The 26,443-nt window shown below is 36.4% G+C and overlaps 1 protein-coding gene across 2 annotated transcripts in view; it reads left to right on the top strand.

Annotated features, from left to right (window-relative positions):
- The window catches only part of PCNX1 (pecanex 1), a gene marked incomplete at its 5' end in the record, with an annotated part of 162,115 nt that overhangs the window by 80,821 nt on the left and 54,851 nt on the right, over nt 1-26,443 (top strand). Inside the window, 8 exons of one of the 2 annotated variants that reach the window (XM_081100644.1) lie at nt 6,816-6,906; nt 8,637-8,694; nt 10,780-10,982; nt 14,141-14,294; nt 17,327-17,359; nt 20,168-20,339; nt 21,042-21,152; nt 22,857-22,948. In XM_081100644.1, the coding sequence (XP_080956770.1) occupies nt 6,816-6,906; nt 8,637-8,694; nt 10,780-10,982; nt 14,141-14,294; nt 17,327-17,359; nt 20,168-20,339; nt 21,042-21,152; nt 22,857-22,948 (914 nt within the window). Of the gene's footprint in view, nt 1-6,815; nt 6,907-8,636; nt 8,695-10,764; nt 10,983-14,140; nt 14,295-17,326; nt 17,360-20,167; nt 20,340-21,041; nt 21,153-22,856; nt 22,949-26,443 lie in introns of both variants that reach the window. The other variant, XM_081100643.1, reaches the window with a different exon arrangement.

Here is a 26,443-nt window from a genome sequence, read left to right as displayed (position 1 = left end):
TGCTCAGAAGTTTTTTATATATACTGTGCGTAGACAACTGGCATATTATTTTTAAAAGCTTGGATGCCAGAACTGCTAATATAGGAACTGGATGGACATCAACAGGGGCTGGTTAAGATGTCTGATTAACCTCTTACTCCTCTGTTGTAAAGAATTCATTGAAGCACTAAATTAAATTATCTGCTTTCTAAGATTAACATTCTAAATTAAAGTTGATTACTGTATGCATTAGTTGGAATATAGGTTAGATCCTTATATATATATATATATATATATATATATATATATATATATATATATATATATTTATCGATTTCAAATAGGAAGGGAGAGGGAGAGAGAGATAGAAACATCAATGATGAGAGAGAATCATTGATTGATTGCCTCCTGCACACCCCCTACTGGGGATCGAGCCTGCAGCACAGGCATGTGCCCTTGACCAGTATTGAACCCGGGACACTTTGGTCCGCAGGCTGACGCTCTGTCACTGAGCCAAACTGACCAGGGCTGGGTAAAATTCTTTAATGTAGGAATCCATCCCCCCCCCCACCCCCCCCCACCCCCCTTAAGTTGGTGACTGAAATAAAAGAAAAGTTTACATTTCCTTCTTTACATTCTAATGGGAGCCTTCCCTAGCAGATGGGCTGGTTCTGTTTTCTTCCACATGTGGCTTCCCTACCTCCTCTATAGTGACTGCTTCAGTTGTTGACATATCCCCAGAAAACAGGAAGGGAGGGGTAGTTAAAAAAATGTTAAGGACAGGTAGCCTTTATAAACTTTCAGATTGTGACTTGGGAAATGTGCCTGTCACTTTCTCCTACCTCCCCTGGACCCATGTCACATGGCAACTTCAAGCAAGAGAGAAGAAATATCTCTAACTAGGTGAATATGCCCAGCCGAAATTCAGTGTGGGGAAGGTCCTATTATTAAAGGAATACGCAGAGAATGAGTACTGGAGGTCAGCCATCAGTCTGCCACTGTAAGACAAAAAACACTTCAATAAGATAAAGATTAATGACCTAGAAAAGTTGAGAGTTTAAAGAAATACAAGTGACTTACAGTTATGGGCAAACAGCTCAGCTCTGCTTATAATTTTTAAAGTTGCAAATTAAAAATGGAATTGGGATATTTTTCATCCATTGAATATGTAGTGATATTCATTGTTGGGAAGGGTTTGGAAACATAGACAACTAAAAGATTGAATGTTTTTTACCCTGGCTAGTTCCTCCGTGGTTATAGCATTGGCCCGTGGGCCAAAGGGTCACAGGGCAATCCCTAGGTTGCAGGTTTGATCCCCAGCCCCAGTCAGGGCATATGTGGGAGACAGCCAATCAATGTGTCTCTCTCACATGGATGTTTCTCTCTCTCTTCCCTTTTCCCTTTTACTCTGTCTAGGAATCAATGGAAAAAATATCTTTGGGTGAGGATTAACCAAAATTTTGAAAACTTTAAACAACCTAAATGCCCCTTCTAGAGAACCCTGAAATAAATGATAGTACATCAATATAATGTAATATTCAGAACTTGATGCATCTATATTATTGACATGAATAGCTAAGCTATTTAGTAAGCAAAAGAAGTAAATTTTGGAAAGTGTATGTGCGGAGAATGATGCATTTGTCTTGGGACAAAATGTATTAAAATTGTTCAGAGGAACACAGAAGTTGCTCTCTGCAGTGGCTGTCTCTGGGGAGTGTGGAACTTCATTTTATACACTGTTTTTGAATCTTCTGATGCATAGTATTTTTTAAATGAAGCACAGAAACAAAACAACAAATACCACCCACTCTCCAAAAATCTTGGTTGTTATTTTGTGGGAATTTCACTGACTACATGCTGTATTAACCCTCCCCATTTACTTAGATTCTTTCCTGACCAGTCTTTTTTTCTTTGTTTTTAAATCAATTTTACTGATATATTATTTAGGTATGATAAATTGCATCCATTTAACATGTACAGTTTGATGAGCTTTAACAGATGTGCATACCTGTGAAATACCACAGAACATTTCCATCATCTTTAAAAAATTCTTGAATGAGGCCTTTGCCATCATGCCTCCTCCACCTCTGACCTCAGGCAGCCGCTGTGTACTTTACGTCATATGGTTTTCCTTCTCCAAGAAGTTCATATAAATGCAGTTGTACAATCTGTGGGCCTTTGTATTTAGTTTTAGCTTCAAATGACACTTTTGAGATTCACCATGATGTTGCATGTGTTCGTAGTTCCTTGGTGTTGCTGAATATTATTCCATTGTGTAAGCATATTATATATATATCCATTCATCTGTTAATGGATGCTTGCATTGTTTCCAGTTTTTGGCTGTTGCAAATAAAACTAACGAACTGTTTTTGCAATGTTTGCGAATTCAAGATATCATTCTTCCTGACATTTGCTATTTGTCCGCTTTTTAAATTTTAGTTCTAATGGATGTATAATGGTATCTTATTGTGGTTTAAATTTGCATTTCTCTTATGACTAAGGATGATGAGCATCTTTTGATGTGCTTATTGGCCATACATATTTCTTCTTTTGTGAATTGTGTTCAAATCATTTATTCACTTTTAAAATTGAGTTGTTTGTCTTTACTGAGGTGTAAGAGTTCTTTTCATATTGTACATACAGCTAATCTGTCAGATAAATACAACTTATAAATATTTTCTCCCATTCTGTGGTTTGCCTTTTTGTTTACTTGATCACTTGTGATGTCATCAATATCATTGTTGTGGATTATTTAAACAAGATAAAGAAAATGTGAGCAGATGATCAAATCATAGCAGAATATGAACTTGTACATTCACTTTTAGAAGAGTCCCCTGATCTAGTGATTAGACAGTGGGAGTGAAGACTTAATAGTGAAGTAAGGCATGTCCTGTTAAGTCAGAACTAGAGAACTATGGCCATGTCAGTAAATATATCAGCAAGTAAATCTTTTACTGTTGCCAAGCAGTAGTCTTATCAGTCTTTCCTTCCCAGTCCTCAAAAGCTCTCTTCTAAACCAGCCTCTTTGTTCTTGTACCTGCCCTTTCCTTCGTCTTCTGTTTTAAAAACCGAGCATAGTGTTAAACATTCCAGGAAGAGAAGGACTGGTTCTCAGTATTGAAACTTTTAATTAATAAGAGCATAGTGACTTGATTTCCATTGTAGCACTGGAGTTAAAGCACTTTTAGAAGCCTGAGGCTTTTGGTCTAGGACAGGGGTTGGCAACCTATAGCCTTAAGGCAAAATCCAGCTTATAAATAAAAGAAATATGTATTTATTTATGATTTTGCTGTGGCTGCTTTCATATAGTGGCAGATTTCAGTTGTTCCAAAAGAGACCGTCTGGCCCACAAAGCTTAGATATTTACCTAGCCTTTTACAGAAAGTTTCCTGGCTTCTTGTCTAGGGAGAAACAAGTCCATTAACCTATAATAAGCAGCAATAAAATGAGTAATTTCTGTCTGGTTGAAAACAAATGTTTCCTCAGAGACTCATAATCACCACTCATGATAATAAGGGGGTTACTATCCAAGGCCTTCTCTCAAAAATATAATAATACTAGTGGCCTGGTGCACGAAATTCATGCAGGCGGGGGGGGGGGGGCAGGGGGGCGCGGCGGCGTTGTCTCTCAGCCCAGCCTGCACCCTCTCCAATCTGGGACCCCTCGGGGGATCGGGCTTAAACCCGCAGTCCCTCTCGCAATATGGGACCGCTGGCTCCTAACCACACACATCTGCCTGCCTGCCTGATCGTCCCTAACCACTCTGCCTGCCGGCCTGCTCACCCCCAACTGCCACCCTCCCACCCCCCCTGCCGGCCTGATCACCCCCAACTGCTCTCCCCTCCTGGCCTGATCACCCCTAACTGCCTCTGCCTTGGCCCTGCCACCATGGCTTTGTCCGGAAGGTCTCCTGGTCTAATTAGCATATTATCCTTTTATTAGTATAGATATCCAATTCATATCACCATCAGAAATAAGCTCTTTTTGTAGAGTGCATAAGTTAGTCATATAGATAGATGTATGTGGTCCTTTAACAACCTTCTAAAAAACACTATACAGTTGCCTCTCTTGTATGTCTCTCTGCTCTTGTAGCCCTGTCTGCCCTAAGAGCGATACTAGAAAAGTGCTTTCAACTAAGACAGTGTGTCAGGGTTGGGTTTGGAGGATGCAGACTGAACAGATGATTTGTCCTTCTGTTCACCCACCTCCTTTCAGGATACATCGGTAAAATCAGTGATATCAAGAAACAAATAGTTGGGTTTCTTGGGTGAGCACTACTCTTACAGTCTGGATGCATTTAACTTTGTGTCATGTGGTAAGGATTTTATTTGTAGGACAAGTTAGAGAATCCTATTCATTTCTCATGTCTTTTATCAGTTTTTTTTGCCAGTGTTTATTTGAATTTGTCTGTTCCACCATTTGTTCCTTCAGGGACATGCTTCAAGTGTCCTAAGTCAGTATCCAGTTTCACGCATCTTCCTGTTCATCATTTATAAATTGACCTTTGGTAGAAATTCCAGCCTCCGTCTTGTTTGTTTTGTCAGAAATGGATTTATTTCTTTTTTAAATTGTGACAGAGCCATTTTATTAGATATAATTAATTATGACCTGGGAGTAGAATTATGATGATATGACTAGCTTGATAATCATAATTCACGTGAAGATATACTTCATTGATGTTCTACTTTCTTCCCAATTCATGATCATTAGAAATTATATTTAAATTTCTAATAATGTTAAGATAGGGTTATTGATAAGGACACATTTTACTTTGCATCTGAAGGTTAACTATGATCATGATTTTAATCTCAAAATGAGATATATGTGAAATTGTTATGCATTCTAAGAAGATTTGGGCAAATTTAAAATATTCTTCATGTTTATAAACCAAAGCAATATATACTTATTTCTGTTCTGGTTATTTTTGAAGATGCCTTTAAGTTATCATATTAATACATTAAAATGTTACTAAGTTTTCACTGAAGCCAAGGTAAATATTTTTAAGTGTAATTTTTTTTCTGAGTTGCTTATCTTTTGAATAGAATTTGTTACTTCTGAAGTGCTGTCAGTTTCCCAACCCAGAGATATAAGGGACATAGAATCTGTTCTGTTAGTGGAGTAAACTTGGAAAGCCTTAATAGGATGTTGGTTTGTTCCGACATGTGTCATGTATATTTTTAAAAACCTTAATGTGTTCTTACAGTTAGTAGGTAGACAAAAGCTTCTTAGGAAAAAATAAAAAGTACTGTTGAAATTTTGCATGTTTGGTAAAATTAAAACTGCTTGTTTCTTAGACATGTTTTATGTTTCTGTTTAAATTTCTAAGTTTTATTACTCGTATAGTTTGATAGAAGCATTCATAGTTGTAGATTTATATAGTAATAGAACTGCTCAATTGTTTAGCTTTCTGTCTATAAAGCTTTTGAGGGACATGCTTTATTTTTGTTTGTATTTATTTAAAATGCAACTATGTCTGTAAAAGTTTTATATTAGAGATCTTTATGTAAAAGCAAGTTGTATAGTGACATAATGTTCTTTTACTTTTCCATTTTAAAATAGCAAAGAATAATATATTTAATTGACTTCAGTTGTATATAAATATTTATCCAATATCCCAAGAACAAGACTTATATTAAAAATTCCATGGAATACTTAAATGACAGGCTATACTTTAATAAGTTAAATGCTATTGGATATAGGATTAACTTATTTATAAAATACACACAAAGTATGTGATATAAAAATATTTATGCATCCATTCTTACTGGATTTCAGATACAGAAGCCAAGCTCTCTAGCTCTTTGTTACTCTGATTTAGTTATTTTATTTAACATAGGTTTAAAATTCTTCTGTATTTATGCAGTCTATTATTTTGATAAGATTTTTTTCTATTAATGTAAGTTAGTTATAGTAGCATAACCAGTCTTTGATTATTCACGATGAGTGAGGAAAGAGCAGAGCATAAAAAATTGCAGTTTAAAAATAATTTTTAAATTTTAGTTAAGCCAGTATTGTGTGCCTCTTCTCATTGCCTTGCTGGAAATTTATATTTGTATATTTATGCTCCCTAACTCACCATTGATATGGACTAGCATAGATTGTCAAGAAAGAGAATGAATTTCAGACAGTACAGATTTTTAAAATTCCATTATCAGAAATAATTTTATCTTATAGAGTTCATTTTAAGAAATTTTTTTAAACCGCTATTTCTTTACAACCAACATACTTTCTAAACCTTTTATTAGTTTATCAGACAAGTGCTACTTGTCTGTACAAGTAGTATTCTTAAATTTTTTCAGAGTTCTTATAGAATCATATAACTAGTAATGTTCATTAAATACTGTAATTACCAACATTATTATATTTTATCCTTATATCCATTTTGACAATCTTCATCTTTTTCTAAAAACACACACCAAACAAACAGAACTCTAAAGGTAATCACACAAATTTGTTGTCTTGCAGTTTGAGCTGTCTTAAGACAAGCAGCTTTCCCAATCGCCACTCACCACTTGCAAGTAGTCAGGTGACTTTTAAACAACGTTAAATTCACTCATATGATTACTTCAGAATGTTCTGGGAGGAGAAAGAGGAGGCTGGTATTGCAAAGCTGATACAATCCCTTACTTTCTATACCTGATAACGTATGTTGACATTTATGTACCACTGTTTAACATTTCTTCTCAGTTCACATGCTGAATTACCTGCCAATCACTTCGTTTAAAATATTTTGGAAAGGTTACAGTAAATTTTCTTGAATTGTAACATTTAAAATTTAGTGTTTGTTGAAGGAAAAATTCTGATTATTCTTTTTTTAAAAATCACTTATTTGCTAGGTAAATTCTCTTCTACGCTTTATGAGACTGGTGGCTGTGATATGTCACTTGTGAATTTTGAACCAGCAGCAAGAAGAGCATCCAATATCTGGTATGTGTGAAATCATTTTAGGAGGGTGTGTATACTTGCATATATTTGCTGTGTTTAAAGTTTTTAAGCCTTTAGATGTAAATGTTGTTTGAAAACATTTGTTTATATTGGCTTAAATAATTAGTCATAGTGCATTTGTCTCTAGAGAGTTAAAATAGAATATGCTGCTATGGGAAAAGGAAAGCATTATTCTTAAAACAAAAGCTATCCTGTGTTTTTAAAAATAAAGTAAAAATTTCCTGTTGATCTTACAGTGAGACAGTGGTTTGCACAGTTGCAAATTTAACGATAGATTTCATTGTAAATATATGATGTAAAAAAAGCTTATTAAAAATATTTACACATCTAAGTTCATACCCATCCATTCTCTTCTGTATAATTAAAATTTTTCACTTCCTTTAAGGGGTTGGTCAAATATCTTAAATGATCAGTTTTCATTTGTTTTAAAATGTGTTTACTAGCTATAAAGAAGATGGAATTTCTTAAATTATGGGTCATATGTTACATTTAGTTTCTTTTTTCATCTTCCCTTAGGAAGGAATTCTATAAAATAATGATGAAGGTAGAAAAGCAAATAAGAACTTAGAAATCTTAATCATATGACATAATTATAGTTTAGAATGTGTTAAATTTTTTTGTAAAATTTTAATCTTATTCATCTATGTAAGTTGCTGCTTTGAAATACATTACTGATGAATTCACTTTTCACTAGGGTCATTTGATTATTATATTAGGATTTCCATTTAATAATGGACACAGCTATTTAAATGTACACATCTATGGGCAATTCACCTAGTTTTTTTAAGTTTTGAGGTTTTATATAAAGCAACAGGATCTTATAATCACGTAGATGAAAAGTCACTTACCTGCTGAAAAGATAAAACATTTAGAAAACCATACCCTTTATGCTCCTTTAGTCTAGTTTCAGAATTCGTGTCAAAAATGATTAAGTTGGTGTGTTAGGTATTTTGTAGCAGTCAAAACAGTAGGAAAATGGAGCAATGGAAACAATTATGTTTAATTCAAGACAAAAACAATTGCTTACACCATAAATGTGGTAAGGTTTCACAGTTAAATCTAAGCTTGACCTGTGGACACTGAATTGTGTTTCTAGGCCATTATAGCTAAATTTATCCTGAGTCCAGGCAATATGTTAGTTGCTTTCTTAAGCACTCTTCACAAGAACCTTGTGATAAAGGTACTATCATCCTGTTACTGATGAAGAAAACTGAAGTATAAAAAAGTTGGGTAATGTGTCCAAAATCTCATTGACCTGGTGAAGAATTTTGAATGTAGATACTTTGACCCAGAGACTATGTTCTTGTTTTTTTTTTTGTTTTTTTTTTAATATTTTTTTATTGATTTTTTACAGAGAGGAAGGGAGAGAGATAGAGAGTTAGAAACATCGATGAGAGAGAATCATCGATCAGCTGCCTCCTGCACATCCCCCACTGGGGATATGCCCGCAACCCAGGTACATACATGCCCTTGACCGGAATCGAACCTGGGACCTCTCAGTCCGCAGGCCGACGCTCTATCCACTGAGCCAAACCGGTTTCGGCCAGAGACTATGTTCTTAATCACAACTCTAGGAAAATGATATTTTGCATTTTGAAGTTGATATAGAAAAGTGAAGACACTGTAAATATCAAACACTGTTAAATGATTGGTTTTTTTCCTGTTACCTGGCAAGCTCTTTATTCCCTAAAGTCTTTTTCATTTTATTTTAGTGATACCGATTCTCATGTATCCAGTTCTACCTCAGTTCGATTTTATCCACATGACGTGGTAAGTTTTCCTTTATTTTTATAAAACAATGTGCTTTCAGATTAAGTTGCTACACAAATCAGTAAAAGGAATTCTGTTGAAAAATATGGCAAAATACTTTTGCCCTCCCATAGTACATCTCTTCTTAGTAGTCCTTTGTTAAACAAATATGGAACATCATGAAGTTTAATTAGCTATATATGAATCAATTATTAGGCTTTTGAGAGTATCTTGTAAAGATTACTTTACTCACCAATGCCATAATCCGGTTTTGCCATTTTTTTATGGTTTCATTTTAAAATTTTACTGTGAATATTATGATTTTGGGGTAGTTATTTATTGGTTAACTATCAGTTATTTTTATGCCAATGTATATGTTTTGGAAGCTTAGTGATGATATCACTGTATAAAAAATATGCCACATAAAAAAAATGTGCCACATAAAATACGGTGGGGATATTGTAAAAAGATAATACTGCCTTTGTCATCAAAATGTATACTAGTATACTGAAGTTGGGAAAGGCAAAATGGATGTAATCCTTATAAATAACACATAAGAGGTATAAGTAGGTAAATATAATGCCAAAGGGATTCATTATTGGCAGCTTCCTGAAGATGCAGAGTTGTGAACAGGGTTTTAAGACCATAGGTGTAAGATGGCATAGAGCAAAGGTTTTTAACTAGTGGACATTTGGCAATGTTTGGAAACACTTTCGCCTGTCACAGCAGGGGGAATGCTACTGGTCTATAGTGGATAGAAGCCAGGGATGCTGTTAAGTATCCTATAGTGGACAGCCCAGCTCCACATTATACAATTATCTGGCTCACAATTCCTGTAGTGTCAGGGTTGAGAAACCCTGGCATAGAGCATAAGATGAAGTGTTTGGGGAAGTCTTTGTGAATGTTTAGAGATAGTGGCTGTGTTACATATAGAAAGTAAGTTTTCTTGATTATATCTACACTAGAGGCCCGGTGCAGGAATTCATGCACCAATGGGGTTCATCAGCCTGGCCTGTGGGATCGGGCTGAAACTGACTCTCCGCCATCTCCCGAGGGGTCCTGGATTGGGAGAGGGCGCAGGCCAGGCCAAGGGACCCATCAGTGCATGATTGGAGCTGGGGAGGGGCGTGGGAGGTTGGCCAGCTGGGGAGGGACAGGGACCGCAGGAGGTCTCCAGGGCCTGTCTGGCCAGTCTCACTCAGTCCTGATTGGCCAGACTCCAGCAGCAAGCTAACCTACTGGTCACAGCATCTGCCCCTTGATAGTCAGTGCACATCACAGCGAGCGGTTGAGTGGCCTTAGCATATCATTAGCATATTACCCTTTGATTGGTTGAGCAGTTGACCAGACAACCGGACAGTTAGCATATTAGGCTTTTATTATATAGGATATGTCTTGAAAAGTAAAAACGCCCTATGTGTTTGCTGTAGTGTATTCTTGGAAGCTCCTTAGGAAAGGAAAAATGAGAAATGGTTAGTGTTCTTTGCTGATAACTGTGTGAGAGCTTTGAGATAGCAAAGTGCTGGCTTGTGCTGTGCTAGATTCAGTAAACTTTGATTCTTTCAGAGGAAGGGGAAACTTGCTTACTGGTCTGAATGAGTTAAAGATGAAAGAAGTGTAATGTGGTAATTTCCTGTAAAGCCTAGATGAGCAGCCTGCCAAAACCAAAGGGGGCCGGGTGTAGGAGGGACTTGTAAACAACAGCAGTGATAAGACTGTAGTAAGTGAGCATTGAAAGCACTGAATCCAGTGCAGAGGACCTTAGCTTTCAATGGCAGTGAAGTTCATAACTTACTGAGAAAAGGCCATGAATGTAGCAGGGAGAAGGGAAGCCACCCATAATTCACTGTATGTGATTTTAATGGATTTACTAGCTAAACAATCAAAATGTTAAGGTTTCAAACACTTTTCCTCATAAGACCTTCCCAAAAGACCTATTGATTAAGTTTCTAATGGTCATAAAATATCCATGAGGAGTGGACTAGTATAGAAAATTAAGGAGTTTAGATAATTTCTAAGCTAATTGAGTAGCCCTTGAATGATGACTTAATTAAAGATATTTTAAGCCTTTTAACACTGACTTCCTTTTAGCTCTCTCTCCCGCAGATTCGATTGAATAGACTCTTAACCATCGATACAGATTTGTTGGAGCAACATGACATTGATCTAAGCCCAGACCTGGCAGCTACTTACGGTCCAACAGAAGATGCTGCCCAAAAGGTTAAACACTATTACCGCTTTTGGATCCTGCCCCAGCTATGGATTGGCATTAACTTTGACAGACTCACACTTTTGTCCTTGTTTGATAGGTGAGAATATAGTGTGATATTAAAGATGTATGCAGATTTTATTTTTAAATTGAAATGTCTCTAATAACTCATTGAGGTTTTTACTTGGTTAACATGTTGGAGATTGTTTTCTACTTTGGTCCTTTAAGATAAAATTTAAATTAATAAGGTTCCCAAACATTGGTTCTCTTGAATTCATTAGAAACCTTTTTGTGGTCATTTTAATATGTGTATATGAAATATTCACATAATCATCAATAAGAGTCATTCAACTATATATAAAACTCAGAAAAAATGAAGTGTTAATATTTATCAGGTTATAGATAACATGACCCTAAATATAAAAGGCACAAGAGGAAACTTTTGTTTCCGATTTCTTAGCACTAATCTTAATAGTAATCAGTATTTAGTCTGTTATTAACTTGGTGACTAAATGCTACTTCTAGTCAACATGAAGTAACAAGGACTGGCTTTATCATCCTACCTGACACAATGAAAAACAGACAAAATGTATGAAACAATGGTTTTCAAGAAATTGGAGATGAGACAACAAATGGTAGTGATTCCTGAGAGATGGGAAGCAAATTATGTGAGCCATAGAGTCTAGCAGACTTCCTGAGTTAGAGATGGAGCTGAGTCCATAGGACAGAATATCAGAGAAAGGATTACTGTTCACAGAGAGGGCCTCAGGTTCAGTAGGGTCTCCTTGACTATTCAGCTGAGTACTGATAAGTGAATGTATGTGAAGAAGCTACCTGAGGCCAGGGAAAGAACCATGTGAAAGAAATAGAGGAACAGGGCCAGGAATAATCCTGTTCCTACCAGCCAGATGGAAGAAACTCACAAGTCATATTTCATTGTGTAGCATACTCAAGAAAGCCTTGCCCTAGAAGTGGGGAATAATCAGTCCTCGAATGAACACTACTCCATACCCACATACTAAGGCAAAAAGGTGAGACCTGAAAGGATCAAACTGTTTTCAAGTAACATGACAAAGCTCAAGAAGATTTATAGAAATCCAGTTCTCACACCCACGAAGTTACGGTTCACCGTGTCTGGCATCCAAAGATGACCAACTGTGCAAGGAAGGGGTGAAATAGGATTTATGAGGGAAGTAATATATCAATTGAAACCTACTGTAATTGTCACAGGTGTTAGAATCAGCAGTCAGAGACATTAAACTGTTAAAATTGTCTTCCATATGTTAAAAAAAGTTAGGTAGCAGCATGGGATACATAAAAAATAAAAATATAAGAGAAGTCCCACATCGAACTTACAGAGATGAAAACTAAAATGTCTGAGGTAAAAAGTACAATGGATGCCACTGCTATTGGATGTCCATGTGCAAAAAAACAAAAACAAAAACAAAAAACTTGTATTCTTACCTTTCGCCATATTACAAGAATTAATTTAAAGTGGATCATAGGGTCCGGCCGGCTAGTGTGGCTCATTGGTTAAATGTCAACCTATGAACCAGAAGATCACAGTTCAATTCCCGGCCAGGGCACATACTAGTACCCAGCTTGTGGGCTTGATACCCAGTAGGGGGCATGTAGGAGGTTGCCTAATCATTGATGTTTCTATCTTTCTCTCCCTTTCCCTTCCTCCCTGAAATCAATAACAAATATATTTAGAGGCCCAAATGTAAAATCCAAAACAAAAAAATATCTGGAAAAAACAAAACATAGGAGAAAATATTTGTGACCTTGGATTAGGCAAAATTTCTGATATGTAACACCAAAAATAAGATTAGTAAAAGAGAAAATTGATAAATTGGACTTGTCAAAATTTAAAACTAAGAAAGCCAAAGGGGAGCACAAGTACAGTGTCTAGCAATATAGACGGTATGTGGAGTAGCAGGATTGACAAGGAACACTGGATTCAGCAAATCTGGAATTCCATAGCTGCCATATGAGATCAAGGAAATACCACTGTTTATTTTGAAAATTCTGTAGAACTTGTTTTAATTTTGTAGAACTAACATGAAATAGTAGAGAGATGTTTTGTAAATATTAACTTTAGGACATTTGAGGACTAAATATGGCATTGACAACAAATTAATACAAACATTTTTATGGTTATGAGAATAATTCTTTATGCATTATAGAACAATATATAGAAAGATTTTAAGACAGAGACCATTCATAACCCTTTCATTCAGAGAGAACCATTATTAGTCGTATCATTTTGATACGTTGTCTTTTTTAACCCGTATCTGTACTTTTTTAAGATAACAGGACATATCTTCCTATGGATATAGTTTTATGTTCTGCTTTCTTTGTGTAGGAAATGAACAACTTTTTAAAAAAATATATTTTTATTGATATCAGAGAGAAAGGGAGAGGGAGAGAGAGAGACACACACACATCAATGATGAGAGAGACTTGTGGATTGGCTGCCTCCTGCATGCCCCCTACTGGGAATTGGACTCACACCTGGGCATATGCCCTCACTGGGAATTGAACCGTGACCTCCTGGTTCATAGGTCAATGCTCAACCACCGAGCCACACCAGCCGAGCACAAATGAACAACTTCTTAATTTTCTAGAAACTGTTTTGAGATTTTGTTGTTGTTGTTTTTTTAAAATATATTTTATTGATTTTTTACAGAGAGGAAGGGAGAGAGATAGAGAGTTAGAAACATCGATGAGAGAGAAACATCGATCAGCTGCCTCCTGCACATCTCCTACTGGGGATATGCCCGCAACCCAGGTACATGCCCTTGACCGGAATCGAACCCGGGACCTTTCAGTCCGCAGGCCGACGCTCTATCCACTGAGCCAAACCGGTTTCGGCGAGATTTTGTTTTTTTAAAACTTGTTTTGTTGTATAGCTCTTTTATTTGTCATCCAAGTTGGTTAGTTATTTTGCAAAAAATTTGACAGAAAAAGATGTTACGAAGAGTGAAATTTTAAAAATAGAAATGAAAACTATATCATGCATTAAAATAAATACTTCACAATTCATTATAGCATGCTTTATTTATACATAAGAATTTGTTTTCATTTTCCACATAAACTAGCTTCTTTTTCAGTGTGATCCAAAATCTTACTCAAACCCAGTACCAAAGAAAATCTCAGCAAACAAACTATGAATTTAATATTGATGACTTTCTTACTTCACTCTGATTAATTTCTTATATTGATGATATACTTACTCATAAGTTTTCCTATCTACAGGAATCGTGAGATTCTGGAAAATGTGTTAGCTGTCATCCTTGCTATTCTTGTAGCATTTTTGGGATCTATTCTGCTCATACAAGGCTTCTTCAGAGATATCTGGGTCTTCCAGTTCTGCCTGGTGATAGCCAGCTGTCAATACTCACTACTTAAGGTACCAGCATCTCCTTTTCTGACTGTGATAAAAGGGAGAGAAAGTTTCATATCATTCACTGAATTATTTAGTGAGGATATTAATTTTTTAAATTTATTTTTGTTGGATGTTTACATCAGATTGGGTAGGTAGCAAAAGGGACATATGAACTTTAAAAATTAATGAAATGTAAATGAAGCTTCCTTAAAGCCATTTTTGGTATTAAAAGAAAGTATTTGGGTATTTGTTACAAATAAGAATTTGCAGTTAAAAATTTTATTTCTTTTAAACTTATCAACATAAACTCTGTATTTTGTCTTTTATTCTGTATGTGAAGTTTATTAAAATTCATCATTGATAGATAATAATAATGTCAAAACTAGTATATATGTTCCTTTGGGATATTGAAAAGAGAAGATTGGCATCCTTTTGCTGTTGTTTTAATAGTGGCTGTATGATATCAAAATTGACCAATTTTAAGCTTTCAAAAAATGGGAGAATCATATACCAAATTTTTTACCTTCTATGCAAAATCTGTGGACTGTTAACATGGACTGTCTCCTTTCCTTTCTTTCATAACCAGTAAATACTCTTGCTTGTATTCGTTATTTGCCTGATATATGCTAACATGAAGAACACTCTCCCATCTTGAAAACTATTTGCTTAGTTCTGTTTATACTATCAGCTGTCCAGATGTTATTGATAGGCATCTGACTGAATAAACTGCCTATGTCAACTGCTTCATTTCTTCAGGACCCATTCATACTTTTTTCCTTATTGTAGTACTAAAATTACAGTCTTTGTGGTTGCAAGTAATTTCAAATTGCCAAATTTACGTCTTTTTCTTAGGCTTCATTCTCTATAAGTATTCACTTAACATCTATGAATACTGTCTTCTATTTTTACATTCTCTTCATTATTATTTGACTTTATTTTATTTTATTTATTTTAATATATTTTTATTGATTTTAGAGAGGAAGGGAGAGGGAGAGAGAGCCAGAAACATCAGTGACGAGAGAGACTCAGTGATCAGCTGCCTCCTGCACATTGCCCACCGAGGATAGAGCCCACAACTTGGGCATGTGCCCTGACTGGGAATTGAACCGTGACCTCCTGGTTCATAGGTGGATGCTTAACTACTGAGCAACACCAGCCAGGCTATGCTGCCATCTTGACTGGAAGTCCCTCTTTGTTCTTTTGAGTACTTCTTAATTTATGAGAATTCTCTAGGGTTTTATTTGGCCCTTTTCCCAATTTGTAATTCCTTGCAATGAAGTCATACTGTTTTATTACTTTATTTGTTATGCCTATATAGGAATTATGCCCAGTTTTATATCTCAAAGTCTTCATCTTTTTCACAAGTCCTATATATTTAACAGGCATTTGGCACATTTAAAAATAGCACATCATCATCTTCTGATAAATATTTTCCTTTCCCAGTTGCTTTGCTTTTGACAGTAGTATACCAACTCAAAATCTTAGAGCCTCTACTCGTTCCAGGTTACTTTGATTAAATGTGGTGATCTTATGTTAACTGGCCTTTGTTCTTGCTTTCCATTTTAACCACCTTAATTCATTCCTTTATTGTCTTAAACCATTTAAATTCATTCCCTGGTTCCAATGTTTCCTGTCCCATTCATCTTGTTTGCTGCTTTTAGGTTAATATGGTTAGACATGGAAAAGGTAAAATATGACAGATTTTTGAAATTAGTTAACTAGAAGAATAATAATGTCATAAAAAGATATAAGAAAGGCTGAACAGAAGCTTTAAAGGATAGATGTTGGAATTGAAAGAATGCCTCAGCCCTGACTGGTTTGACTCAGTGGATAGAGAGTCGTTCTGCAGACTGGGAGGTCCCCAGGTTCGATTCTGGTCAAGGGCACATGCCCAAGTTGCTGGCTCGATCCCCAGTGGGGGCATGCAGGAGGCAGCCGATCATTGATTCTCTCTCATCTTTTTTTTTTTTCAATAGATTTTATTGATTTTTTGCAGAGAGGAAGGGAGAGGGATAGAGAGTCAGAAACATCCTGCACACTCCCCACTGGGGATGTGCCTGCAACCAAGGCACATGCCCTTGACCGTAATCGAACCCGGGACCCCTGAATCCACAGGCCGACGCTCTATCCACTGAGCCAAACTGGTCAGGGCTCTCTCTCATCTTTGATGTTTCTGTCTCTCTCTCTCCTTTTCCCTTCCTCTCTAAAATAAATAAAAACATATATTAAGAAAAAAAAGAAAGAATGCCTCATCTCATACCCTGCCAAGAGCCACTTGCCTAACTCAGTAGGCATAGTCCAATCTGGAAATGTAGGATGGTGATAGACCATCTTAGTGAAATAGTTGGTTTTGCTATTGGAAAGAAAAGTCATGATTTGGGAAGTAATAAAACCTATTGGACATTTTTATGGAACGTTGATAAAATCTCTTGCAAAGATATTGCCTAACTTATTTGATGCTTTGTATATGAAAATGCAGATAATGTATTTAATACAAATACCATTGAATTGTTTAGTAAGTGTGGAATTTATGGGCAGAACTAGAATTCTTTTTATAAGATAGCCCATGTTCTGTGCATTTCCTGAAAGGTGTAATGCTACATAAGAGAACATCCTACCTAAGTATATGATTAACCACTACGCTGTACATCTGAAAGTAGTACAAAATAATATTGAAAGTAAACGGTAATGGAAAAATCTTAAGATTTAAGAAAAACAGGAAGCGTTCTACCATAAGATACTTATCTGTAGTAATGAGGGAAGCAGTAGGATGGACCTGTCAACCATGTGCCGTTTCCAAAACGTTTAACTAGATGCAAATGGTTAATTAACTATAAATAAGTTTGAGTCTAGAAAGATTTTAGATGTTTTTTAATACCATAGTGACACCACTGCCTGGAGATGATGTTTTATCTTCTGTTGATGTTTCAACACAATTAATGTAGGTCATTTTTTACCTGTGGAATATTTACTGAAATTATTTCAGGCATTTGAAAGTTGCTTGTAAAATTACCAGGACTTCAGTAGGATAATCTCTCTTTCTATTTCATTTTTAGAGTGTTCAGCCAGATTCTTCTTCCCCCAGACATGTAAGTCACTCTCATATGCCTGTAACTCATAGTTCTTTAACATGCATCAAACCTTTTTGGGGGTCACATGTCAGATTGAATGAAGATTTATGTTACTATATTCTCATCTAAGTTTTGACACACTCCTAGAAATGAAGGTGGTTTATTAGCATGAAATAAAATGCCATTGTAATTGTGGACTCTAAATCTTGATTGAAAATGAGCATAATAATTCATTTTTTACAGCCTGTCAACTAGGTAAACATGGTTCATATAAAATCATGATTATTTGATAACCTGCATTTAATAACTTCTGAACAATAAATCATGAGTAAATATTGAAAAATAGAATTTTGAAGTAGGAAAAACTTTACATTATTTTGCTTCAGTAATCATTAGGAGCAAGAATAAAGAAGAAATACATTGATCTGGTGTTTAGTCCCATAGACACAAAGGAGATTAAAAATACTGTTATTCACTTTGTGACTTAAGATAAGTATTAGCTCCTCAGCACTATTTTAAAGCATGATTCAGCTTTAGCTCTCACACTGAAATATTTATTTAATAGAAAGACTGAAGGGCATTCTCTTTAAAGTAGTTCAAAATTAGACTCCAAGAACAGTTGTGATGATGCCTTTTTTCTTGAATATAGCTGCTTTTACCCATATACAGAGACACTTACTGAGACGAGATGAGCAAAACAAAACACAGAGGCACGTGACAGTCAACTACTTGCTTATTGTTTCTTAAGAATGCTTTTGAAGTGTGATATATGGAAATATTGAAGTTTTTATTTTTACATAATTTCAGACTTAGGGAAAATTTGCAAAGATTGTACAAAGAATTCCTGATGCTATTCACCCAGATCCCTGTGTAAACATTTCACCATATTTGGTTATTCCCTTTCCTGTTTTCTTCTCTCTCTCCCTATACACTCACACACACACACACACACACACACACACAGTTTCTAAACTGAGAGTGAATCGTAGACACGATGCCCCTATAACTCTAAATATCTCAGCCTGTAATTCCTAGAAACAAAGGCATTTCTTTACATTAATTAAATATAATTATCAAAATTGGGACATTAAAATTAATACAATATTATTTTCTAAGCCACAGTTCTTACTTAGGTGCTTCCTGTTTTTCATTTGGCAATAAAAAAAAAATCCCTGATTATGCATTTGTTTTTTTAGCCTGCTCTAATCTGCAGCAATTAATTTGTCTGTCATGATATTGGCATTTGTGATGGGTACAGGCCCGTTATTTTGTAGACCATCCATCAGTTTGAGTTTGTCTGATGTTTCTTCTTGATTAGATATAGGCTGTGCTTTTGGTAGGAACACTCAACAGTCATGTTCTCAGTGTATCACTTCAGGAAGCACATGATGTCGATTTAACCTTTTCTTGGTGGTGTTAATTTTCATCTTTTGGCTAAGGATAGTTAGTGCCTGCAGGTTTTTTTTAACCTCTGCAATACTAACATTTTGGCCTGGATAATTTTTGTTGTAGATGAGGGTGCTGTCCTGTGCATTTTACGATACTTAGCTTTATCTCTGATCTCTGTCCACTAGATGTCAATAGTACCCCCACCCCAATTGTGACAACCAACATTGCCAATATCCCCTGGGAGTCCAAATCCCCTCCCACTCCCTTGAGAACCACTACTCAAATGTTATTATTTTTCTGTTGTAGTTAATAAATATCCTTAGAGAGATACTTTGAGATTATATATGTCCAGTTGCCCCTCAGACTTGTTTTTAATATCTGTTGATGTTTCTTGCCTGAACCATCACAGTAAGTAAGGAATAACTTTCCCTTGTCTTTATTTTTTGTATTGGTGCATATTCATAGATTCTTATTCAATCAACTATATGATGTCACTATCATTATTTATTTTGATGTTCAAATTATTTCTGATTTGGTCATTTGGGAGTTTATCAAGCTGCCTTCTGTATACTTTTGACATATCCTTATCAATTTTTAAGTACTTCCTTTCTTTTTTTTTGCATAGCAATATGTTCCAAGCTCACATTATACTTTCTCTACTCTAGTCTGAAACCAGCCTTTTCTCCATGGAGCGCTGGTTCTTTTTACTGAGTAATGGTATTTATAAACTGAGATCTGATGGCAGTAATCTATATTACCAGAATGTGGTCTTCTAGGCCCTCTCATTGGCTAAAGCTGGGAAATAATATGTGTGTATACACATATGTACATACATACATATATATAGTTGGCCCTTGAACAATACTGGTTTGAACTGCATGGGTCCGCTTATACATAGATTGTTTTCAATTAATACTGTAAATGTATTTTTTATTCCGAATGATTTTTTAAATAACATTTTCTTTTCTCTAACTTATTTTATTATAAGAATACAGTATATAATACATATAACATACATAATACATGTCTGTCAACTATTTATGTTATTGGTTAGGCTTCCAGTCAATATAGGTAGGCTATTAGTAGTTAAGTTTTTGAGCAGTAAAAAGTTATATGCAGACTTTCAACTGTTAGGGGGCAGTATTGGTGCCCCTAACAATTCAAGAGTCAACTTTATACACACCAACACACACACACCTATTCTTATATCTGTTTATATACATATTAAAAATGATGAGCTTATACTGATAACTGTAATTGAATCCAGTGTCACAGGGTTTATTTAGTTCTTCCTCCTTTCCATATTTGTAATTCCCTTTTGCGACAGTTTCCATATGCAAACTTCTACCCTTAGAATAGAAGCCATAAAAAATCTCAATAGCCAGTTGTGACTCTTAAAATTATCTAAACTAACTTGTTTTTTAATACCATTTTCAGGGTCATAATCGTATCATTGCCTACAGTAGACCAGTTTATTTCTGTTTATGTTGTGGTCTTATTTGGCTCTTGGATTATGGAAGCAGAAATCTTACTACAACCAAGTTCAAATTATATGGAATAACTTTTACCAATCCACTGGTGCTTATATCAGCCAGGGATTTAGTTATAGGTGAGTCATTTTAAAAATATCTCAGATCTTAACATTAATTTATTTGTACACAGTTTACTGATAAATAGGTCAGTTGCATAGATGAAAGTAGTTGTGTTTTTTTTAAATATATATTTTTATTTATTTCAGAGAGGGAGAGAGAGAAATAGAAACATCAATGATGAGAGAGAATCATTGACCGGCTGCTTCCTGCCCACTCCTCACTGGGGATTGAGCCCACACATGTGCCCTGACCTGGAATTGAACTGTGACCTGCTGGTTCATAGGTTGTCACTCAACCACTGAGCCACTCAAGCATGGCTAAACGTAGTTTTAATAGGCTTGTTTTGTTGTATAGTGTAATCCTCTCAGTGAGGAACAGAACTATAGGAGTATTATGGATGAAGAAAAGCTAATGATGAACAAATATAGTAATTCTTCTATTCTTAGAGGAGATGATGAAAGGCTTCCTTTGGATTCTGTGCCTTAGGTTCCTATTGTGTGAAAATGATTGAAACAATTTTAAAAGCTGTTATAATTGAAAAGATTATTTTGAATACCCAAGCAGTTAATGTAGAGAGAAATAATGTAGAGTGATATCTTCTAAAATTTGCTTTGTAGTTATGTTAATTTGGGATTTCTTTTTATCATTTTCTGATCTTAAATGAACAAAACGATAGATGAGGTATACTATTTTTAATATGCTTTTCTTTCCTTCTATAGTGTTTACACTCTGTTTCCCAATAGTATTTTTCGTTGGTCTCCTGCCTCAGGTGAATACATTTGTAATGTACCTTTGTGAACAATTGGATATTCATATCTTTGGTGGTAATGGTGAGTACTTTCTCAAAAAATTACAGTTTACCATATTCCTTTTACAGATCATTAAGTAATAAACTGAAAATAAAATTGCTTTTAAAATTTTCATTTTAGAATTGAAATTAGAAAGAAAAATATACTTATTTAATAATTGAAGACTGAGCAGGAATTAATTTATAAATAGGAAAGAGCAATGAAGTCTGATACTTTAGTGAAAGATATGGGAATAATGGAATTGATTTGTAAGTTATAGTGCGTTTATATGGAACCTGTGTAGACTTATGAAATATTTATAAAAGGTCATCTATCCCAAATTAAGCTCTGATACATGGCATTGTATTTGGATTTTGAATTGGTATATGCATTTGGTGTGTCTATGTATTTGGTTTTAGTGCGTTGTTTTATCTTTAAAATGGGAACACCAAAACCAGGATACTTTTAGTAAGAGCATTTTACTAAATAAGCTTTTTAGAAGTACCTCTGTTTTTAGAGTAGAATGTGTGAACATGAACTGACATACTTAGAAATGTATTTTCCTATTATATGTGTACTTCATTTTCCAGAATAAGTAAGACCAGTATTACATTGGAATAGAGATGGTTTGCATAATTTGAAAATAACCCTGTGGGCAACCACTGTGGTTAAAATATACTCTTATTTGATTTAAACCATTTAAAGTTTTGTTCAAAAATATGTTTGCAATAGAGAAATAATACAGAAGGAAAATAAATTTTACTGTAACTTTATAGTCCATTTCTCTTCATACTTTACATTTCACTCATTTATCTTCCAAGTATATGCATTGTAATAATCACTGCTGATATTATGACTTAAATTTTAAATAGAAAAAGCCTTTTCTATGTTGCTATGAATCTTAGAGCATTTTTAATGGTATGAAAAATTTTTGAAAGAGGCGTGAACTGTGCTGGTCTTCAGTATAGCTTAATGGGTAGAAGACAGTTTTAGTAGTTAGGCACTGTTATAGGTGCTGTATTAATCTAAATATGGTGGCGAGGGTTTAGTGTAGATCATTTATAACAGTGGCCTTTGTCATAATGTGATTTAAAGACTCGTGCAAGGTACTATTTGTTAATTATCTCCTAAGGAAAATTTTTCCTGTAACCATATAAAATTACCATTAAAGAAAATCTGTTATCCATATGTTAAAAATAAAGGCTAGCTATCTTAGCCATCACCTTTTTCTTAAAACTTGTAATCCCATTGGATCTTTTGTTGTTGTTATTATTAGTAGTCAGATCTGTTCTTTTTTTTGTGAGAATTAACAAACACATAGGAATACAGTTTACTTCTCTGGATATGCAGGTTCTATTTACATAGACTAGTATCTTTCAGTGAATACTTAATATATCTCCAATTCCTTTTCAGGCCTCAGCAAGCTTAATTTCCCCATACTTTTGTAAATACAATAAGATACATTCTTGAAGCACAAATGTTTTTGCTATGTATAAGTGTTCATTACTTCCAAGGTGAATATATTTTATATCAAAAATTGTGGATAGTAACTATTTATTTCAAAATCCTTTCAAAGGATGAAGTAACTGAATTTTTAAAAATCAAATAAATAATTTAATTATAATCAATATACCATTTTAAATACTTTTCAGTGTCCTTTTCAGATTTGTTTTTTCCCCCATAAATGTTTAGAAAACATTAATATTCTCTCTTTATTTCCCCCCACACCCCTCCTTTCCTATCTAGCCACTACCAGCCTGCTTGCAGCACTCTACAGTTTCATCTGTAGCATTGTGGCAGTGGCCCTACTGTATGGGTTGTGTTATGGCGCTTTAAAGGTAAGTAATATGTTGTGTGTTTTGTCTTTAAGGTTATTTTTCTATATTAAGAATTTTTTCAGTGGATTAATGATTTTTCCCCCCAGTGCACTTTAGCATGAATTTCCATGATCACTTCGAACATTACTCTCATTTACTTAGAAATCAATTTCATAATTAACCCTTATTAAAAGAAAATCCTTTTCTATGCAATAATTAGAGGTTATAGAAACAGATTATTCAAATGTAGACTAATCTGAGATAGAGGTGGACCTGGTAATAACAGAATATGAAGTTAATTTTAGATTTCTAGTTAAGGATATATGCAACTATCGCTCATATTAAGACTTTGTAAAACTTAGGAGAACAGGGTAAAAGACTACAATTTAAGATACATTCTAGCAAATTAATGAACTGAAATTTATTGTTATTATTGGTTTAGAAGGATCTGGATGAGCCTTATTAGCTTCATTTTTAAAAGATTTTCACCAAATTGTAAATTAAAAAATTTAAATTTCTATTAAACAACCCTTAAGCCATGGTATTATTATTCTTTTTTTATGATTAGTGCAAGACAATCCTATCTAATAAAAGAGAAACATGGTAATTAGCGTACGACCGCTACCGTTCCCATTGGCTAATCAGGGTGATATGCAAATTAACTGCCAGCAAAGATGGCGGCCGGCAGCCAGGCAGCTTGAAACTAACATGAGGCTTGCTTGCTTCAGTGATAGAGGAAACCAAAGTTCCCCGCCTGCATTGCCGGCCTCTCAGCCTGCAGTTTGAAACATTGTAACAAATATAGAAGCTAAACAAAACCCCAGAAACCTGCTTTCAGCGAGCCGGAATCTCAGACCTGGAGTTATACATTGTTTCGATTATAGAACCCAAACAAACCAGATACCTGCTTTCAGCAGCAGAGGCCTCAGAGCTGGAGCCAGAGCTAAAGCTGGCCCAGAATAAAAAAAAAAAGAAAAAAAGGAGCAGTTGGGAGCTTCAGCCCTCAGCCCCTCACTCAGACTGGCCAGGCACTCCAGTGGGGACCCCCACCCTGAAGGGTGTGTTACCAGCTGCAAACAGCCATCATCCCCTCACCCAGGCTGGCCAGGCACCCCAGTGGGGACCCCCACCCTGATCCGGGACACCCTTCAGGGCAAGCCAGCCAGCCCCACCCATGCACCAGGCCTCTATCCTATATAGTAAAAGGGTAATATGCCTCCCAGCACTGGGATCAGCAGAGCCGCGAGGCCTCCCGGCACCGGGATCAGTGTGACAGGGGGCAGCACCCAAACCCCCTGATCGCCCTGCGGCTCTGTGTGTGACAGGGGCCGGGGCCACAACCTCCCTATCCGCCCTGCTCTGTTTGTGACAGGGAAAGGCGCCCCAACCTCCTGCTCAGCCCTGCTCTGTGCCTGATACCGGGGAGCTCCCCAACTCCCTGATCGCTCTGCGGCTCTGTGTGTGATGGTGTGGTGCCCCAACCCCCTGATCGGCCCTACTCTGTGAGTGACAGGGGGGAGCTCCCCAACCCCCCTGATGGGCCCTGCTCTGTGCGTGACAGGGGGGAGCTCCCCAACCCCCTGATCGACCCTGCTCTGTGCGTGACGGGGCAGCGCCTCAACCCCCTGATTGGCCCTGCTCTGTGTGTGACGGGGGGTGGTGCCGCAACCTCCCCATTGACCCTGCCTTGAGTGTGACAGGGGGCGGTGCCCCAACCCCCCAATCGGCCCTACCCTGACCGTGACTGAGGGTGGCATCGCAACCTCCCAATCCGCTCTGCTCTGTGCATGACGGGGCGGCACCCCAACTCCCCAATCGGCCCTGCTCTGAGCCCGACCAGGGGCTGCACCTAGGGATTGGGCTTGCCCTCTGCCACCCGTTAGCAGGCCTAAGCCAGCAGGGCGTTATCTCCCAAGGGGTCCCAGACTGCGAGAGGGCACAGGCCATTCTGAAGGACCCCCTCCCCCCACCCCCCCAAGTGCACAAATTTTTGTGCACCGGGCCTCTAGTCAGAGAATAATAGCGTTGAAAGGACTGTGAAAAGTGACTCACAGCATTTTTCCTTGCTTCTTTTCTTCAGTATCCTTTATGGCAGGGGTGGCGAACATCTGGCCCACGGGCTGTATAAGGCCCGTGAAATCATTTGTTCTGGCCCTGCCAAGGCATTAGGGGTGAGTTAATTAAATGTTTAGCAGGTTTATTTTTAAGTTGATAATTTTGTATGGCCCGCAAATGATGTTATAAATATCCATACGGTGGCCCTTGGCAAAAAATGGTTCCCCACCCCTGATTTATGGAATGGTTAATGTATACCCAGTGCTATGCCAAACACCATTTCCTGCTTATGAGTGGCCTATATGTTGCTTTGATTAAAAAGTCAAGAAACACTCTCATTAGAGGGTGATGAAGTCTATGAAAACAGAGTCTTATGGGCATAGTGATTATTGCCTTATTCAGCCTAAAGGGATTAAAGATACTTTTCCAAGGGTGCTTTTTAACCAAAATTTGAAGGACAAGTAGAAATTAGTTAATTGAAACAAAGGATGAAGAGCCATGGAGTTGGAGAGAAAGTGTGTTGTGTATAGGAAACAGTGAATAATTTGGACTTGCTTGAGTTTTGGGTACGTGAGGAAAGATGGCCTTCAGTCAGGCTGGAAAGGTAAGAGAATGGTTAGCTTGTAAAATATCTCTTATCCTAAATGTGTTGGGGTGGAGATGGAAGACCATCAACATTTTTGAGGTATGGCAAGGAAATGATCAACATTGTATTTTAGGGAGATTACTTAGTCCCCAGTGTGAAGGAGATGGACATAGAAGCAGGAAGAATCAGCAATAGGGGGACCCTTGTGTTGCAATCTTGAAATTATGAGGGACTTAATTGATAGTGATTGGGGACTCTGGGTAAGAAGAAGAGCCAGAATAGGCTCCCAATGACTTGTGTAGGGTCTGGCTTACACAGCCAGTTAGGTAGTGATACTTAATGCACAAAATTAGAAACCTTGGCATTTAGTGAGGAAGGTGGTGGTTTAAATTTGGACACGTTTACTTGTTGACATTTAGGGGGTATCCAGAGATACATAGTAGAAAGTTATATGTTGAGGGGTCTGAGGTAATGATTAGTAGATTTGGAATTCATCAACACAATTAAATCAAGAGTAAGAAAAAGACTACTGATACGGACTGACAAGAGAAAATGGGTGAGGATAGATCCCTGGGAAATGCCAGTTTTGAGCATTGGAGGCTTATTGAACTTGCCAGTAAATAGAATAGTGGTCATTTGGCTAAAGAAGCTAGATTAATATAAATTTAGGTATGAGTGGATATTAAGCAGATGTATTCTACTCTTTGTAGAATATAGTTGGGAAACTTGTGCATATGCTAGGGGTTGTTTTCTGGTTTTTGATTTTTAAAAAGATCTGAAACTTAATTGCATTTAAAAGGGAAAGGGGAATAGTTAAGTAGAGAGGGCGATATTTGATGGAGCTAAAGGAAGGAACTGGAGACACTTGATCCGAA

The sequence above is a fragment of the Myotis nattereri genome, assembly GCF_964212035.1.
Source record: "Myotis nattereri genome assembly, chromosome: 1".
NCBI lineage: Eukaryota > Metazoa > Chordata > Mammalia > Chiroptera > Vespertilionidae > Myotis > Myotis nattereri.
This window is presented reverse-complemented; position numbering and strand designations above follow the sequence as displayed.